The 17,771-nt window shown below is 49.6% G+C and overlaps 1 protein-coding gene across 7 annotated transcripts in view; it reads left to right on the forward strand.

Moving 5' to 3' along the window:
- Window positions 1–17,771, forward strand: part of COL7A1 (collagen type VII alpha 1 chain) — a 274,004-nt gene that overhangs the window by 103,997 nt on the left and 152,236 nt on the right. For 6 of the 7 annotated variants that reach the window (XM_061552025.1, XM_061552030.1, XM_061552024.1 and 3 more), the window contains exons 57-76: window positions 1,439–1,474; window positions 2,198–2,269; window positions 2,409–2,453; window positions 2,939–2,974; window positions 3,565–3,600; window positions 4,183–4,278; window positions 4,542–4,607; window positions 5,339–5,374; window positions 6,104–6,139; window positions 7,045–7,092; window positions 7,560–7,595; window positions 8,259–8,396; window positions 9,516–9,725; window positions 10,764–10,799; window positions 11,264–11,326; window positions 11,889–11,957; window positions 12,342–12,386; window positions 13,157–13,228; window positions 15,020–15,064; window positions 16,359–16,394. In XM_061552025.1, the coding sequence (XP_061408009.1) occupies window positions 1,439–1,474; window positions 2,198–2,269; window positions 2,409–2,453; window positions 2,939–2,974; window positions 3,565–3,600; window positions 4,183–4,278; window positions 4,542–4,607; window positions 5,339–5,374; window positions 6,104–6,139; window positions 7,045–7,092; window positions 7,560–7,595; window positions 8,259–8,396; window positions 9,516–9,725; window positions 10,764–10,799; window positions 11,264–11,326; window positions 11,889–11,957; window positions 12,342–12,386; window positions 13,157–13,228; window positions 15,020–15,064; window positions 16,359–16,394 (1,257 nt within the window). Of the gene's footprint in view, window positions 1–1,438; window positions 1,475–2,197; window positions 2,270–2,408; window positions 2,454–2,938; window positions 2,975–3,564; window positions 3,601–4,182; window positions 4,279–4,541; window positions 4,608–5,338; window positions 5,375–6,103; window positions 6,140–7,044; window positions 7,093–7,559; window positions 7,596–8,258; window positions 8,397–9,515; window positions 9,726–10,763; window positions 10,800–11,263; window positions 11,327–11,888; window positions 11,958–12,341; window positions 12,387–13,156; window positions 13,229–15,019; window positions 15,065–16,358; window positions 16,395–17,107; window positions 17,144–17,771 lie in introns of all 7 variants that reach the window. The other variant, XM_061552028.1, reaches the window with a different exon arrangement.

Genomic DNA, 17,771 nt, shown 5'->3' on the forward strand with positions numbered 1-17,771 from the left:
TCAAAGGTTGTGAGGTCTATGAGAGGTTGAAGATGGTGTGTTGGGAGGTCAAAGGTTGTGGGGTCTGAAGGGTTGATGATGGTGTGTTGGGAGGTCAAAGGTTGTGGGGTCTATGAGAGGTTCAAGATGGTGTGTTGGCAGGTCAAAGGTTGTGAGGTCTATGAGAGGTTGAAGATGGTGTGTTGGGAGGTCAAAGGTTGTGGGGTCTGAAGGGTTGATGATGGTGTGTTGGGAGGTCAAAGGTTGTGGGGTCTATGAGAGGTTCAAGATGGTGTGTTGGCAGGTCAAAGGTTGTGGGGTCTATGAGAGGTTCAAGATGGTGTGTTGGCAGGTCAAAGGTTGTGAGGTCTATGAGAGGTTGAAGATGGTGTGTTGGGAGGTCAAAGGTTGTGGGGTCTGAAGGGTTGATGATGGTGTGTTGGGAGGTCAAAGGTTGTGGGGTCTATGAGAGGTTCAAGATGGTGTGTTGGCAGGTCAAAGGTTGTGAGGTCTATGAGAGGTTGAAGATGGTGTGTTGGGAGGTCAAAGGTTGTGGGGTCTGAAGGGTTGATGATGGTGTGTTGGGAGGTCAAAGGTTGTGGGGTCTATGAGAGGTTGAAGATGGTGTGTTGGGAGGTCAAAGGTTGTGGGGTCTATGAGAGGTTGAAGATGGTGTGTTGGGAGGTCAAAGGTTGTGGGGTCTATGAGAGGTTCAAGATGGTGTGTTGGCAGGTCAAAGGTTGTGAGGTCTATGAGAGGTTGAAGATGGTGTGTTGGGAGGTCAAAGGTTGTGGGGTCTGAAGGGTTGATGATGGTGTGTTGGGAGGTCAAAGGTTGTGGGGTCTATGAGAGGTTCAAGATGGTGTGTTGGGAGGTCAAAGGTTGTGGGGTCTATGAGAGGTTGAAGATGGTGTGTTGGCAGGTCAAAGGTTGTGGGGTCTATGAGAGGTTGAAGATGGTGTGTTGGGAGGTCAAAGGTTGTGGGGTCTATGAGAGGTTGAAGATGGTGTGTTGGGAGGTCAAAGGTTGTGGGGTCTATGAGAGGTTGAAGATGGTGTGTTGGCAGGTCAAAGGTTGTGGGGTCTATGAGAGGTTGAAGATGGTGTGTTGGGGGGTCAAAGGTTGTGGGGTCTATGAGAGGTTGAAGATGGTGTGTTGGGAGGTCAAAGGTTGTGGGGTCTATGAGAGGTTCAAGATGGTGTGTTGGGGGGTCAAAGGTTGTGGGGTCTATGAGAGGTTGAAGATGGTGTGTTGGGAGGTCAAAGGTTGTGGGGTCTATGAGAGGTTGAAGATGGTGTGTTGGGAGGTCAAAGGTTGTGGGGTCTATGAGAGGTTGAAGATGGTGTGTTGGGAGGTCAAAGGTTGTGGGGTCTATGAGAGGTTGAAGATGGTGTGCTGGGAGGTCAAAGGTTGTGGGGTCTATGAGAAGTTGAAGGTGGTGGGGTCATGTGTCTTGCAGGGTGACCCCGGGAAGCAGGGCGACGCAGGACGAGATGTGAGTAGTGGCACACGGCGCCACCACGGCCTCACGAGGCAGGCGCTGCATCCCCTCCTGTTTTTTTTTTTGTCGTTTTCCCAATTTTATTCCAATTGTTACATCTGCACCATGTCCTCAGATCACATGTCCATTCGGAGCTCTTGCAGAGCATTCTCCTGTAGCTGTCGGAGCAGTTTGTGGACCGTCATGCATGTGTTTATGCGTGTTTTTCTGTCTGCCTATGTTTCTCTGTGCGTTTTTGTTTCTCTGTGTGCGTGTCTTTTTCTGTGGTTGGGTGTTTCTGTGTGTTTGTGTTTCTCTGTGTGTATGTGTGTGTTTCTCTGTGTGCTTTTTTCTCTGTGGATGTGTGTGTTTCTGTGTTTATGTGTTTCTCTGTGTGTATGTGTGTATTTCTCTGTGTGCCTGTTTCTCTGTGGATGTGTGTGTTTCTGTGTTTATGTGTTTCTCTCTGTGTATGTGTGTGTATGTGTGCCTGTTTCTCTGTGGATGTGTGTTTCTGTGTTTATGTGTTTCTCTGTGTGTATGTGTGTGTGTATGTGTGTGTTTGTGTGTGTTTCTCTGTGTGCACGTGTGTCTCTGTGTGCGTGTATGTTTATCTGTATGTATTTGTGTTTCTCTGTGTACATGTGCATGTTTATGCTTCTCTGTACGTGTGTGTTTCTCCGTGTTCACGTGTGTGTGTATTTCTCTGTGTGTGTTTATCTTCACTTCGCGACCCAGGGCCTCCCAGGCCTGCGGGGGGAGGCCGGCCTCCCAGGTGCCCCCGGACCTCCAGGGCCGCTCGGTCTCCCGGTAAATCTCGCAATATTCCCGTCTTCTCCCCCCTGCCACACCCCCACCGCACCCAATTTCATCATCGAACAATTCCCACCGAAGAGTGCACAGATGTGACACCAGAGCTGAGAATATCCCCTCTCTCCACCTCCCCCAGGGCAAAGCAGGAGATGATGGAAAAGCAGGAATTCCCGGCCGGGACGTGAGTGATTTCATTTAATATTTTACGTCTTTTCCCCAATGCTATTCCGATCGTGGTATCGGTGGAACGTCATGACACGAAGAAGCCATGTGGATATCCCGCAGAGCAGGGTGGCAATTCTTCGTGTGAGATAATGGCCCACGGAAGCGGATAATACAGAGCTACCTCTGAGATCCCTTCAAGTGACCTCTGTTTTACACAGTAGCGTGGCAGCACTTTCTCACATGCCTTGCTACAGAGTAATGTTCGTTGTATGAGAGTCGCGTGGATTTTTTTAAATCCACAAATATGGAATTTTGACCAAATTAATGATATACTCAAACTCTAATGGAATTGTTGATAGTCTAAGACTATCGACTCACGACCCTTGAGAACCGGCAGTGGTGGCTTGGCTCTTATACCTCTCAGCCACCTGACCACTACACCCTGTTTAATTCTCAATGTTCCCTTTGCCCCATTATCTCCGTGTGTGCGTGATTGGCCAGGGAGAGGATGGCAACCCAGGGGAGGATGGAAAAAAGGTGAGAGATGGAGCCCCGTGGGGGCGGCTTCTTGTGAATTTCCCGTGAATGGGATTTGGGGATTGTGCTCCTGCCTACAGTCAATAGTTCAGAGTTCATAGCTTATAACACACCGATCATGACCATGTTCTTCATGTATCAAGGTACTTAGAATGTTTGGCCATATGTATTCATGAGTGTTTGGCTTCGTTCGATTTGATCTCCCGTCTCGGCAGTTAAAACAATGGGAATGCTTCTTTAATCTCCCCCGTAGTTATTCATGCAGCAGTATGAATGGGTATGCCACATTAAGTCGATTGCCAAGATGTGTGCAGTGGGGTAAAGTGCGGCGGGGTGCTCGCATCTCATCCAAGACATCTGACTGGCGTGGAAGTGTGGGCGACAAAATGCCCTCTGGTGGAGGCCCTTCAACGAGCGGGCATGAGCAAGTAATCACAGGGCTGCAGCTTGACATACATAAATTGTAATCGATGGCGGTTGTGTTCTGTTTAGTGGGAGGTGAGTGAGCAGGTAAAACAGGCTGCACCTTCAGGAGACACCTACTGCTGTCCGTGCCTTTGTTTTTAACGTGACTTGTTTTACCATTGCAGGGCGATAAAGGGGAATCGGGGCTGCCAGGCAAAGACGTAAGATTGCTTTTACATTTTTGTTTGAACTTTTCGTTGTGATTCGAGAGAGCACGGATGTGCCGCTAATGATGGTGTCGGTCGTTTTATCCGTGCATTAATGTCAACGTACTGCACGACTCTGAATGGACGTGATGCAGTTAAACTGAGCCTTGATGAACTCACCATCATGCTCATAATATTCATCACCGTGGTTCTAAATATTTGGGGGGGGAGCAGAAATGTCAACTTTAGTGCAAAGATATGGGTGTTTGAAATGTAAGTAATATGCGAGCTAACATTTATGTGAGGGAGTAGGGCTTTCATAAAGCAACTACGGTAGCCGTGGTGGCGATGGTGGCGGTATAGATGGTTGTGATCGCAGTGGTGGTGATCATGGTGTTGATGACTATGGCAGGAGTGGTGGTGATGGTATTGGTGGTGGTGGTTGGAGCGGTGGTGAATTGTGGTGGAAACGTGAGTAGTAGTGGTGGTGGCGGTGACAATGATAGTAGTAGTAGCCACGGTGACATTGAAAGTAGCGGTGGTGATCATGGCGCGTCTCGGTCTGGGTGACGTCTCTCCCCGTTCTCGTCGGTGAAGGGGAGGGACGGAGCAAGGGGCGATCGTGGCGACGCGGGTCCCTCCGGGCCCATGGGCCCCCCAGGACAGACGGGCCCACCTGGCCCCCCAGGCCAGGTGAGAAACAGCAACGACAACTCGCGTGTGTTGGAGTACATGCAGCGTTGGGCAAAAATACACTTAAATTGCAAATTAATCTCGGGATGTAATGCAGTTTCAGTTAAAAATTAACTCCGTCTCATGTAAGATATATTTGAAAAAAATAATAATGCAATTCACAAACATAATTAAATTGCATCTAACCTATACACGATTGCCTTCAACTTCGGTCAGAAAGTGTTTGTGAATAGACGTCCTGAGTGTCGCGTTTCGCTCGGCAGGTGATCACCGTGAAGGGAGAGGGCGGCACGGCTGTCCCAGGACCTCAAGGACCGGCAGGCGTCCCAGTGCGTGCCTTCTCGATTACTTAAACATTGCATGCAAAATAATGTTTACTTTCTTTTTTAATCTACGAGACCCCTTTTTTGCCAGTATTAAGATGATAAAACGAATCTCGCCCCTTCTGGAAATAATGCACGTGTTAAGATGTTCAAACACCAAATAGATTAAAAACATTAAACTATTTTATTTTACCAGGCAAGGCCCACAGAGCCATGTAGCTCTTTTCAGAAGCGGCTTGGCCACAAATCGTAGCTCAACGAAGTGGCTTATCACGTGGAAATGTATAGCAGCCGCATAGTCTAAAACACATGTTTCTACTACAAGCCATCAAGTCTGCATGAACCACACATACTTGTGGAAAAACATGCAAACAAATATGCTTTGATAATTATCAAATTATAATGTGTACATTGTCCTTCAAGCTGATTGGCCTACACCAGAGACGGTCTCCTTCATCACTTTGTCTCACCCGGTGCTAGACCAGAGAATGCCTAAAGGCAAAAAGGATCCGGCAGGTAAAGCTGCTTAATCAGAACTATTCGTGCTTTGGCGTTGGCATCATCCTCGTGCTGTGCACCTTTTGAACATCTTAACGCCCCTATGATAGCCAGAGGAGGTAAAGCCTCTGCTTCTTTATTTTGTTACAATGCTACCGTGGATGTCACCTTGGCACACACCTCGTGGCAGTGTCCCCGGTGAAGTGGCGTCGTCACGTGTGGGTGATTGTGTCTCACAGGGCATCCCCGGAGTGCCGGGGCCGATGGGGTCACAGGTACGAGTTGGACTCAAACGCTTACCTCGTTCACCCTTCCTCACCCCTAAACTCGGACGCACAGCGACACTCGGACAGGACACCGCTGGGCTTGCTTAGGGACAAGACTTCAGACTCGATCGACACCGATTTTTAACCACAGCTTAGCCACGATGTTGATGTTGGCGTGGTAACGCGAACAGACAGTTCCGCAGTGTCTCGGCTGTGAGGTTGGAGGCAGTGGTGGTGGTGATACTGGCCCATTTGGGGTCCTAAGCACCATTAGCGGTCTACGAGAAATCTGTAAAAAAGAGCTTCATAGCTCATCGGATTTCCTCCAGTATAAATAAAGATTCTGATTCTGAAGCAGACACCACTTTTGCTCTGGTCCCCTTTAAATTGTTTTAATCCTCGCGAGGTGACAAGAGATATAGATGTAGTGAGATGAGAGAAATGTAGACAAGCACATAGACGCAGTGAGATAAAAGAGGAGAGATAACAGACAAGATGGAGACGAGAGGAATATAATTTTTTTGTTATCTTACTTAGCTACTTGTATTTATACAGATTTAAATTTTGTGAGGATATTTGATGCGTAACATTCTTTGTTTCATTAATCCAGGGCCCCTTGAGCGCTTGGGGCCTCACGCCGTTGCTGGCTAGAGGACACCAAATATCTTTTGCCGGCGTTTAATTCCGTTTGTGCCCAACGTGGGTTGGTTGACGTTGGACGCTGCCTTGTTGTTCCAGGGAGACAAGGGGGACACTGGGCAGAAAGGAGACAAGGTGAGCCTTTATTTTGTCCGCACAGTCTTAAGGCGGCAGTATGCAACAATGGCTATAATGTAACTGATAAGCCCTAACAATGATGAACCCAGAATATGTTTCACCTTGTTATCTTTCCGATGCCTAAATAAAAAATAAAAACACAATCTCAGCTTTTTTGAACTGTTGGACATAATCACAAGACCTTAGGCAGAATGCATCGTTGGACCAGTGATGTCATCTGTCCACGTACAGCATGCTGGGGATTCCCACTGTTTTGCTGCTGTAAGTAGAGGGTGATCCATTTCAAGATACCCCACTAAAATATTGCAGAGAAATTAAAGTGAGAGTAATATTTAATCGCAAAGCTTCTACATCACTTTCGCAATATTCAAGCAGCTGTTGAGAAGAAAATAAGAGTGCCATTGGAAATCAATGGGGTATCTACAAATGGATCGATCTGTATTATTTTACGATTTTCAGGTATATTTTGTTTAACCAGGTGAATACTGAAGAGAGCAGGATGAGTCGCATTTGCAAGAGATACTCGGGTCACCAAATTAACAAAAGCGAAACAAATAAGATTAAACACAGCATTGAAGCCGATCTAAACCAGGCGAAATACAACTGTGTCGTCACACGAGAAATTTAAATATAGCACAAACGTAAATCGCTGTTAATGAATTCGCTGCAGTGTAAGTTGCCTGGGGTAGATTATTTATACACTAATCAAAGTCCAACTACAACATGAGGTTACTGTAACATTAAATTGATATAGGGTGAAAATTATACTAATGTGTAAACAGACAAGGTGGACTTGTGTTTGTTGTCAATGGGGATGTCTGGGTGACGCGGGGGTGGGGGGCAGTGGAGGGTGTGAGTGGGGGGTGCGGTGGGGATGGGCGATGACTCTGCGTGTCCGACAGGGCGAGGTTGGAGCCCACGGGACTGCAGGGTCACCAGCCGAGTCCCCGGTGAGGGTTCCTCAGCACCACTACGATCCCCGCGCTCTGACGCACGACCTCTCCACACTCACTACGCGCATTGTCTGTGCGCGTAGTGAGTGTGCACCATGCACTCACTGGACACTCACTCACTATATGTATAGGACATACACACACCATACACTCACTCTGTACACTCATACACCCTACACTCTGTATATTCACTCTACATATAGTCCATACGCACACGCTAATATGTTCACTCTCCACACTCACTTGCACTCGCACGGCATATACTCATTATAAATACTCACACTGTACACATGACCTGCGCTCACACTCACTGTGCATTCCTAGTGTAACACTCCACTGTGTACACTCACTCGTACTCACTCCGTATGAATTATTCCCTCTGCGCAATGTCGGTCCGCACCAACTGCCATCTGACTCGTAGCAGAAGCTGGCGCCCTGATCGCAACGTTTTCCCTCCTTCCCAGGACCTGGAGAAATACTTCGAGTCGTACGGCATCACGGTGAGCCGAGCCCGTCGCTCCAGCGCCTTATCGGCGGTAGCGGTTGTGCCGTTGCATTGCGATCGTTGAGTTTGCGACCGCGCGGGTCCCGCGTGTCGCACCGGGGCGGCCGTTCCAACGTCTTACAGTGCCGGGGCAGGCAGGGTTACCACCCCGAGATACAAGAGAAGTGAGATACACTCATGGGGGAATGGAATATCTCTCAATGCCAGAAGTGTTGTATTATCATTAAAAAAAATATGCAACTGACAAACAATTTCAATGTTAATGCCCCGAGAAGGCAATTACTCCAAAAAGAGAGATCTTAGGGAAAACCAGGACAGTTGTTGACCATGGTACTGGGCGGTTTCGATACCGGCATCGAGGTCGTATATGGAGCGACGTGAATGATGTTGCTATTGCGCCGTAGGTCATGTGTTAAACTTAGATCCTGCCGACGACCCTCGTACCTGCAGCCTGGGCGAGCTATCTGTCTAGGTCAGGATCATTTGAACGTCGACGTCACGCTAGATGGGGTTACACGAGTGTTGGGGGCTCATGGGGGGGGGGTGGTGGTGGGGGGGCCTCGTCCGGGTGGGGGTGGCAATCTCGTCCAGAGTCATCTCGGCATAAACATTCAGCTCGTGCACGTTGTGCTCACGACGCTGCCCGTCCCCCCCGCAGATGATCGCAGTCAAGGAGCTGACGGAGCGGGGGACCGGAACGGGGATCGTCAAGCCTGGCGAGCCGGGGCCGTCCGGGGAGAAAGGGGACCGAGGTGCTCGAGGGGAGCCCGGGGAGAGGGGCCTGGCGGGCAGAGAGGTGCGTGCACAGCACGGGGGGAGGGGGTAACCGTATTATTGAGCCTTACCCGGTAAGATAAAAAATTATTGTTTTTCTATTTTTTTAGTTATCTGTTTACTTTTCCTATACTTTGCACTCATATCGTGTTTTTGTACTGTTTGTTGTAACGTTCTGACCTTCCCCTATTGGACATCTGTCAAAAAGAGCTTTATAGCTCATCGGATTCATCCAGTATGAATAAATATTGTGATTCAGTGGTGGTGGTGAATTTTCCAGGTGCTGCGTCGACACGAGGGGGACAGGGCCTCTTCACGATGAGAGCACTTTGCTTCGCTAAAGCAACATGTGTTGATAACAGAGTAACATCCCACCTAATCCTGCTTTCTTTTGTGTTGTGTTTCATGTGAGTGACTGGGGCAAGGATTACTCACAGCTGTATCATAAAATACACTTTTTCGAAAAATGTATTGGAGAAATTAAGGCAAAACTGCAGATTTGCTGACGACAAAGTCAATGGAACGCGCAATGGGAATTAACTTCAGCAAGTGATCAAGGGACTTATTGAAAGAAAGCTGAAAGATAAATATGAGAAAACTCGAGCAGTTCTGTAATATTCTCTTCTGTGGGCTGTTCTGTAAACTGCTCCGCGAGAGATCCGCATGGATGCTTCTTCTCCTGACGTGATACTGGTAGCACATACTGAGATAAAATTCGCTAAAGAAATATATATTTTTTCAAATGTGTAAGCGTACGTGGATGAGCTTGTGTATGAAGAGAGGGAGGCGGTAGTGTAGTGGTTAGCGCACTGTGATACAGACCCAGCGACCCGAGTTTGATTCTCCCCTATGACTATAACAGTGGTGAATATTTGAACCAGTTCTGCCCTCCACCCCCACTCCACCACAGGTTGACTCAAACCTAGATCAGTACCTGGTGAGGTCTGGTAAAACGTCAGCAGGTGACCAAGCATATTGTTAGCCATCCACCCCCTCGTGTGCCATGCCAGCCTTTACAGGTGCTCGCTAACAGCACTTGCCCCAACAGTCCATTAAAGGGTCTACGGGGGAATCTTTGTCTCTGTACGAAGGAAACACGCAGGGTGATGTCTCCGTAACACCGTGCGTGTGCGTGTGCCAGGGACCTGCGGGACTGTCCGGCGAGCGGGGTCTGAAAGGCGACCGTGGGCCGTCAGGGCCTCCAGGGCCCCCCGGACCCCCAGGCATCGTGCAAGCTGATCAGGGCCCCCCTGGCCCCCCTGGGCAGGACGGGGACCCCGGCCCCCCAGGAGGACCGGGCGCCCCAGGAAAGGCTGGAGAGCCAGGGGTCAAGGGTCGTTTGGGAGAGAGGGTGAGCGAGCTGTGGTCAGGCCCAGATCGACGCAAAACAGAGTGAAAATCCACGCGTGTAGGGAGATAGCACTCCCTCAGTCTGTAGGTTTGACGCATTGCTCTGCTATCATCTACCATGTCAACTCACTACCCCACACTGAAAACACCTGCAATGCCCTGGTGGTCACCCATCCCAAGCATTAGTCAGGCTCAGCCCCTCTTTTACCGGAGGTTCCTGCTACAATGGGATGTTTGACCAATTATATTAGTGAGCGTTTGGCTTCATGCGGGTGGATAACCGAGTACCCAGAGAAAACCGACGCATGTAAGGGGATAACTCTCAAAGGTCCGCACAGTTATATGCAAGAATCCTCTGCTGTGTCGATATCCGCTGGCTGCCTCTCAGTCCAATCCTACAACACGTGGTATTCCCAGGCAGCCTCCCACCCAAGTACTAGCCAGCGTCGACCCTGCTTATCTTTTGAGATCCAACCAAATTGGTTGCATTTATGATGATTTTGTCACAGGAGTGGTCACAAGTCACCTCATCCCCACCATAGGAATGTGGAATCTCCATCACTGCCTCAGGGCTTTTAAAAACGATTAACTATGGGGTTTTTTTACCGCTGAGCTATAGAGCTCTTGTTTAGAAGCAACCTGGCCACAAATTATAGCTCAGCCAAGTGTATTATCACGTGGAAATTTATAGCAGCCAAATAGTCTAAATGCATGCTTCTAAATATGGAGGGAAAATACAGACGACCCGGAGAAAAATCCACACGACCACAGGGAGAGAGGGATCCAAACTCCAAGTATACAGGCATCAGGGTAGGGAATGAACCCACGACCTCCTGTATACCAGGCGAGGTAGTGAACATCTCGCCACCATGAACATATTACACTGCTCGACGCTCGTTGGGGCACGATACCCCTGTGCCGAGTTGTGACTGCGGGTTTGTCCCGGGACCACTCCTGCTGTACGTGAGTACGGAATAGATTTTGGTTCCTCTTTGTTTCGTGATCATGTCTTGAATGTGTTCTCATTGTGCGCTGCCAGGGCGATCGAGGGGAGAAGGGCGAAGTTGGCGATTCCGTGAGTCGTCTCCACCTCCTGACACCACACCTGCACCTGTCGGCTTTCCTCGTTATTCTCCTCCATCTGCGTGTGATTGACTGCTGTTGATGAACGTGCTGAATTTACTGTTATTTGCACTTGTTGCACCACGCGGCAGCAGCAGCAGCAGCAGCGTCACCAAATCAATAATTTGTAAGGTGTGCTTGTGTACGTTGAGCTTCGGGTGCTGTCGTTTTGTAGGGGCTGTGCCGCATTGGCCATGCGTACATTGTATGGCTTGCCCAGCATTTAGATTATCTATATAACTACACATTGCATTGCATTTTTATCGCAACTTCAAAACCTTCAGCCATATTCACATCGTGTTGGTCTATGCTCGCTGAGTTCAGCAGCTGTGTCCCCCCTCCACTGATGAAGCCATCATGTGACCCGATGTGCCCCTCCCACCCACCGCCTCCCACCTCCACCCTGTCCCCCTGCAGGGACTCAGTGGCACACCTGGGATTCCGGGACTTCCAGGGCCTCCTGGACCCCCCGGATCGCCGGTAAGAAATGTTAACACCAAACACGCAGTGGAGCGGCGGTGCAGTGGTTACCGTTGGTGCGCTGTGAACCCAACAACGCGAGTTTGATTCCCCCGCTATGGCTAACATCAGTGGTGAATCGTATCTGAACTGGATATGGTGCCCCCACCCCTTCACCAGCCTGCGGTGGCCAGCGTGGTGAAGTGTGGTCAAACATGGGGGGAAAGGCCTTTCGTCAGTTGATATTCAAAGGCGGTGTGAATTTTTCAAAGTTGTTATTACGAGCTATATTATTATTCAAAGCACAAGATAATGGAGAGGCGATGGTGCATCGATTCATCGATGTAACGTTGATTCCCATGCTGGCGATGTACACACCGATGCATGCGCGCTAGAATGCATTACTCACAATGTATGCAAATTATATGTCACGGCTAATTGAGTGAACGACACGGTATAAACGAGTCAGGAAAAAACGACAGAGGTAGAAAATCGATTATTATTGAATAAATATCGGCACTGTTGGTCTCATTGGGAGGAAGTTTTTACATGAAATATAATGGTGACCTTTTGACCTCTGCAGGGAACATCAGGGAACGGCTTCACGGAGGAGACAACCGGGAGAGGACCCCAAGGCCCCCAGGGCCCCAAAGTTAGTGCTTGATTCCTGTAAAAAAAAAAACTCTTAAAATACAAAATCTAATTTTAAAAACACTGTTAAACAACACAAAAGTCAAATGTATTTTCTGTTGCATGCCCTAAAACTATGAAATTCATTTTAACCAGAGTTGGTTGTTTTCATGGACTATAGACGGGAATTATTTGACCGTCACATCCAGACTCCTGTAATCAGCAGTGGATGGAGAATGGTAACGATTTATTTAGGTAACTTGAGCCACCCGTACGAAGGGCGTGGCTTAAACCTACCTGCCGACATGGCTCCACTGCCTGCAGGAGGCGTGCTCCCGTCAAAACGCACCGCGTGCGCCACCGCACCCAGAGGCGCTTGAGTGACTCGAGTGTTTGTGCGCCGCAGGGAGAGCGAGGCCTGGCCGGCGACGCGGGGCTCAAAGGCGACAAGGTGGGAACGCCGGCGATAACGTGCAGAGAAACTCACGCGGCCCGTGTCGGTGTCACATGTCTAAGTTGTCGTTGATCCTGAGTTCTTGTCCTCTTCCCGCGTGCCTCAACTCAGGAGGACCTCACTGCCCCCGTTTGCGCAACAGCTCCTGCTTACCCCGGCTACTGCTGAGACCACTCTCACCCTTGCCTCCCCAAATCCCTCACCAGTCCCCTCCATGCACTACCCTACCTCTCATCTCACCTATAGTTCCCACCACGCACTCTCCTACTTCTCCCCTCTCATCTCACGCCACTCTCCTCCATGCACTCCCCTACCTCTCCCCTCTCATCTCACTCTACTCCCCTCCATGCACTCTGCTACCTCTCCCCTCTCATCTCTCTCTACTCTCCTCCATGCACTCCCCTACCTCTCCCCTCTCATCTCACTCTACTCTCCTCCATGCACTCTCCTATCTCATACTTCTCCCCTCCACCTGCTTTCTGTCAAAGTCCTCTGTCAACCTTTGCTCCATGGGAGGTCGCTCATTCTCCTTTGCTACTGCCATAGTGAAAAACTCCCAATCACCAGTCGTCTGTGCTGTCAACTCCCTGTTCACTGTCAAAGCTCCTTCCTTTTTCCACTGCTTATGACTGAACTCCTTTCTCTATAAAATGCCCACTCATGTCAGGTCGTGTCACGTGCCCCATGGAGACGAGTGATGTAAGGAGTGCTGCTTGCTGCGTGCGTGTTTATGTCGCCGCAAATTCTCGTGCGTGTCCCTTGCATAGGGCGAAGCGGGCGAGAGGGGCATGAGAGGAGATCGTGGGGAGCCTGGAGAGAAGGGCAAGGATGGCGAGCCCGTGAGTCACCCACAACGCCTGACACGCGGAAGCACTCGAAGCTGTCAGACCGCTCGACACTGGGATATTTAAAATACGTAGTGGCGAGTTGACTCAGAGGTCAGCGCGCTGAGCTGGCGCCGCTGCTGGGATCCTGGGTTCGAACTCAGGAGCGGTGAGCCATGATTAGTAAGTTTATGTTCTCCGCCCAATCACCAATGACAGCAGAAACAAAAAAAAACATTGCATTGAATTAGATTTTTCACTTAACTTTCATAAATTCCAGCGATTGAGAATAAAATATTGACTTGACTGCACGTACGAACAGATTTTGGTTTCAATTCTGGAACTCATCATCAGTATCATGTGTTGTCACTCCACTTCTCATCATCATCATCATCAAAAGGCATCGGTGCGTATGTGTTGCTGAACACGTCACATGTTTATTTCTCAACTGATTTATCAAACGCACGCACTCACACACACACACGCACGCACGCACTCACACATACACACACACATACACACACACGCACTCACACATACACACACACGCACTCACACATACACACACACGCACTCACACATACACACACACGCACTCACACACACGCACGCACTCACACATACACACACACGCACTCACACATACACACACACGCACTCACACATACACACACACGTACTCACACATACACACACACGCACTCACACATACACACACACGCACTCACACATACACACACACGCACTCACACATACACACACACGCACTCACACATACACACACACGCACTCACACATACACACACACGCACTCACACATACACACACACGCACTCACACATACACACACACGCACTCACACATACACACACACGCACTCACACATACACACACACGCACTCACACATACACACACGCACGCACTCACACATACACACACACGCACTCACACATACACACACACGCACTCACACATACACATACACACATGCACACACGCACGCACTCACACATACACACACACGCACTCACACATACACACACACGCACTCACACATACACACGCATGCACTCACACATACACACACGCACTCACACATACACACGCATGCACTCACACATACACACACACGCACTCACACATACACACACACGCACTCACACATACACACACACGCACTCACACATACACACACACGCACTCACACATACACACACACGCACTCACACACACACACACGCACTCACACATACACACACACGCACGCACACATACACACACACGCACTCACACATACACATACACACATGCACACACGCACGCACTCACACATACACACACACGCACTCACACATACACACACACGCACTCACACATACACATACACACATGCACACACGCACGCACTCACACATACACACACACGCACTCACACATACACACACACGCACTCACACATACACACGCATGCACTCACACATACACACACGCACTCACACATACACACGCATGCACTCACACATACACACACACGCACTCACACATACACACACACGCACTCACACATACACACACACGCACTTACACATACACACACACGCATGCCCGCACACACGCACGCACTTACACACACACGCACTCACACATACACACACACGCACTCACACATACACACACACGCACTCACACATACACACACACGCACTCACACATGCACACACGCACTCACACATACACACACATGCACTTACACATACAAACACACGCATGCCCGCACACACGCACGCACGTACGTACACATCCAGGGCATCCCTGGAGACCCCGGTGAGGACGGACGGGACGGCAAGTCGGTACGTAGAGCGGTGCTCGTGTCGCCGAGTCCACCGCGCTCGCACGCGCCAACATCACACGGGCGAGCGATTGATACAGGACTGGCGTGTAATTATCGTTGTTATGGCAAACACCTGGCGTGCCTCGCCCTGATTACAAGTCAACCATGCGTCATCGTCTCCACCCCCCTGGGAACTCATCGGCGCAGTGTCATCTCGCGTTGCCCAAGTCACACCTGGCGAAATAATTACTGAATTGTGGAGTGGCTCGCTCTGTGGTGTGGTCAACTGGAAACTGTGTATGTTGCATGTATCTGTGTGTGTGTGTGTCGTGGGGTAGGGGAGGCGAGAGTGTAGTGGTTTGCGCACTGTGCTGCAAACCCAGCAAAACAAATTTGATTCCCGCTCGCAGCCCAGACCAATGACGAATATTTGCTTTGGTCCTGGGCCTCTTCTTGGTAGACTCTTGGTGGCACATGTAAACATCAGCACTGGTGAGACATAGACGGCCTGGCTATACGGGGAGTACGGATTAGTAGCTTAGTGGTCCGTGCACTGTGCTACAAACCTGGCAGAGACATAGATTACATTTTTTGAGACCAGGCTCCAAACATTTTTTGAGACTAGGCTCAAAAGAAAGCTGTCTCTGGTGTGGACCAATCAGTTTCAAAGACAATGCATATATTATCAGAGTAAGTTTTTTGTTTGCATTCTGACCACAAGTATTGTGGTTAATGCAGACATGATTCCTGGTAAAAGGTTTCAGTTTGGTGTTTTAACATTTAACATGTTGCCAGTTAAAAGGGGAAAACCCATTCTCATAGATTCAATTCTCAGCCAAAAATAGCATTAGTAGCCAGTGGTTCCTAACCCTCTCCAAGACAGACTCATAATCCGTAACTGGTGCAGCATCAGCACCAAGAGACAAAGGCGGCCTGGTGGTGCTGGCCACTCCGCCCCCTTCATGCGTCGCGCTGATTTAATAGGTGTTCACTAGCAGCACTTTCCTGTGCTCGCCATCGATTTTAAACCCACATACAGATCATTATTATCAAAGCAAGAGTTGTGTGCACATTTGTATTCGTGTATGAAGCCATACAATCAACTCTGAAAGTCGGCATGCGGTAAAAGGATTTAAAATTCGGTAGGGTTGGCAAGCATCCTTTCCCCCAACAGTCTACACGGCTACACAGAGGATCTGTGTGTGTTTGTATGTGTGTGAAAGAGCGCGTGTGTTTGTGTGAGTTGCGTCGTCAATGTCTTTGCCGATTGTCATCTGCCCAATGATGAGCGTGCTGCTGTGTAATGCCTCCAGGGAGCCACAGGTCCGCCGGGTCAGACCGGCCCCATTGTGAGTAGCTCGGATGCGGCCGTCTCGACCGCGACCGCATGGCCATCGTGTCGACCCGCAATGCTCCTCACCGGGCGGCCGTCGAGCCAATCACAGCCGAGTATTCTAGGTCACGTGGGATGTTTCCGAACCAATCGAATGCGCCTCACTCGTACCTCTTTTCCTTTGTCCAACTGAGCCACGCCAGGGCCGTGCCGAGCCAACCCGGCGCAACTCAGCGGGCACGAGGTTGTTAGTCTGCTGCTGATGTCACGTGCAAATAATACGTTATTGCCCCTCCCCTACTACCCCTGGTCTTGGTTGGCCCCGATTCGGTTTTCTTGAGGCCAGCGCAGCATCATTTGATTCTGGCTCGGCTCGGATGTGCCAGTGGAAAAGTGGTGCCCAGTGACTTCTCAGCAGCTTCAATTGCGGCAACGCCAAACGGCGTGGAGCTGCCACGTGACCGGAGATTCTCGTACGTGATCGGACGGATGCATGCCCCCCAAAATCGCATGGTCCAAATGTGTGCGGAGGGAGCATGCCCGAAACGGGCGCTTCATTCGAGAGCGCTTGGACGACCAAATGCTGGACAGCGGGGGTCCTCGCATGCGGTCCGTGGCTGCTGCAACTGCCTGAGCTCGTGAAGGAGCATTGTTTCTACTAACTTGTGGGGAAAAAACTTCCCGCGTCTATTTTATCGCCGCATGCACGCGTGGGGTCGTCCACCGCAGGGCTATCAAGGCTACCCGGGACCCGCGGGGCATCCGGTACGTACGTTTGCGCTGCTACTTGGCCAAGCGCGTTGAGGCCACTTGGACACCCTGAGCTGTTGGGTTGTCGGCAAATGGTGATACCGCAATACGGCGATACCACGATACAGTGATTTGGCAATTCGGCTGTACCATGATATGGCAATTTGGCGATACTGCAATATGGCGATATCAAGATCCGCGACAATCGCATCGTCCCTTCTGCAAACTATCGTTATGCTGTGATTACCATTCATTTTACTTGTTTTTAAACAAACGAAAAATATTTCCATAGTAACAAACAATCATTAACGTTCTAAATTAACAGCTGTTACCGTTTATGTTCGTGCTTTGCAAAAGAGTCTGGTGTAATTGATGGCGCATTGGCGATATGACGTCACGGTATTTATATTTTAACTGACAGCGCGCATACGTCGTAACAGCTAGAGAGTTTACATATTCTACGATTATAAGACTTACGGTCAGTAAATGTATATGTGCAGTTAATTGGGGTTCGAGTAATATAGGTCCTTACTGGAAATCAGCAAAGCACAAAACGATACGACAATAATGCAAAGAGGTACTATCACAAACTTTACAGGAATCTGATGCTGGATCGTGAGAATTTATATTGCGGTGAGCCTAC

Source organism: Lethenteron reissneri, chromosome 15, assembly GCF_015708825.2.
Source record: "Lethenteron reissneri isolate LAM-NWPU_2019-01 chromosome 15, ASM1570882v1, whole genome shotgun sequence".
NCBI lineage: Eukaryota > Metazoa > Chordata > Hyperoartia > Petromyzontiformes > Petromyzontidae > Lethenteron > Lethenteron reissneri.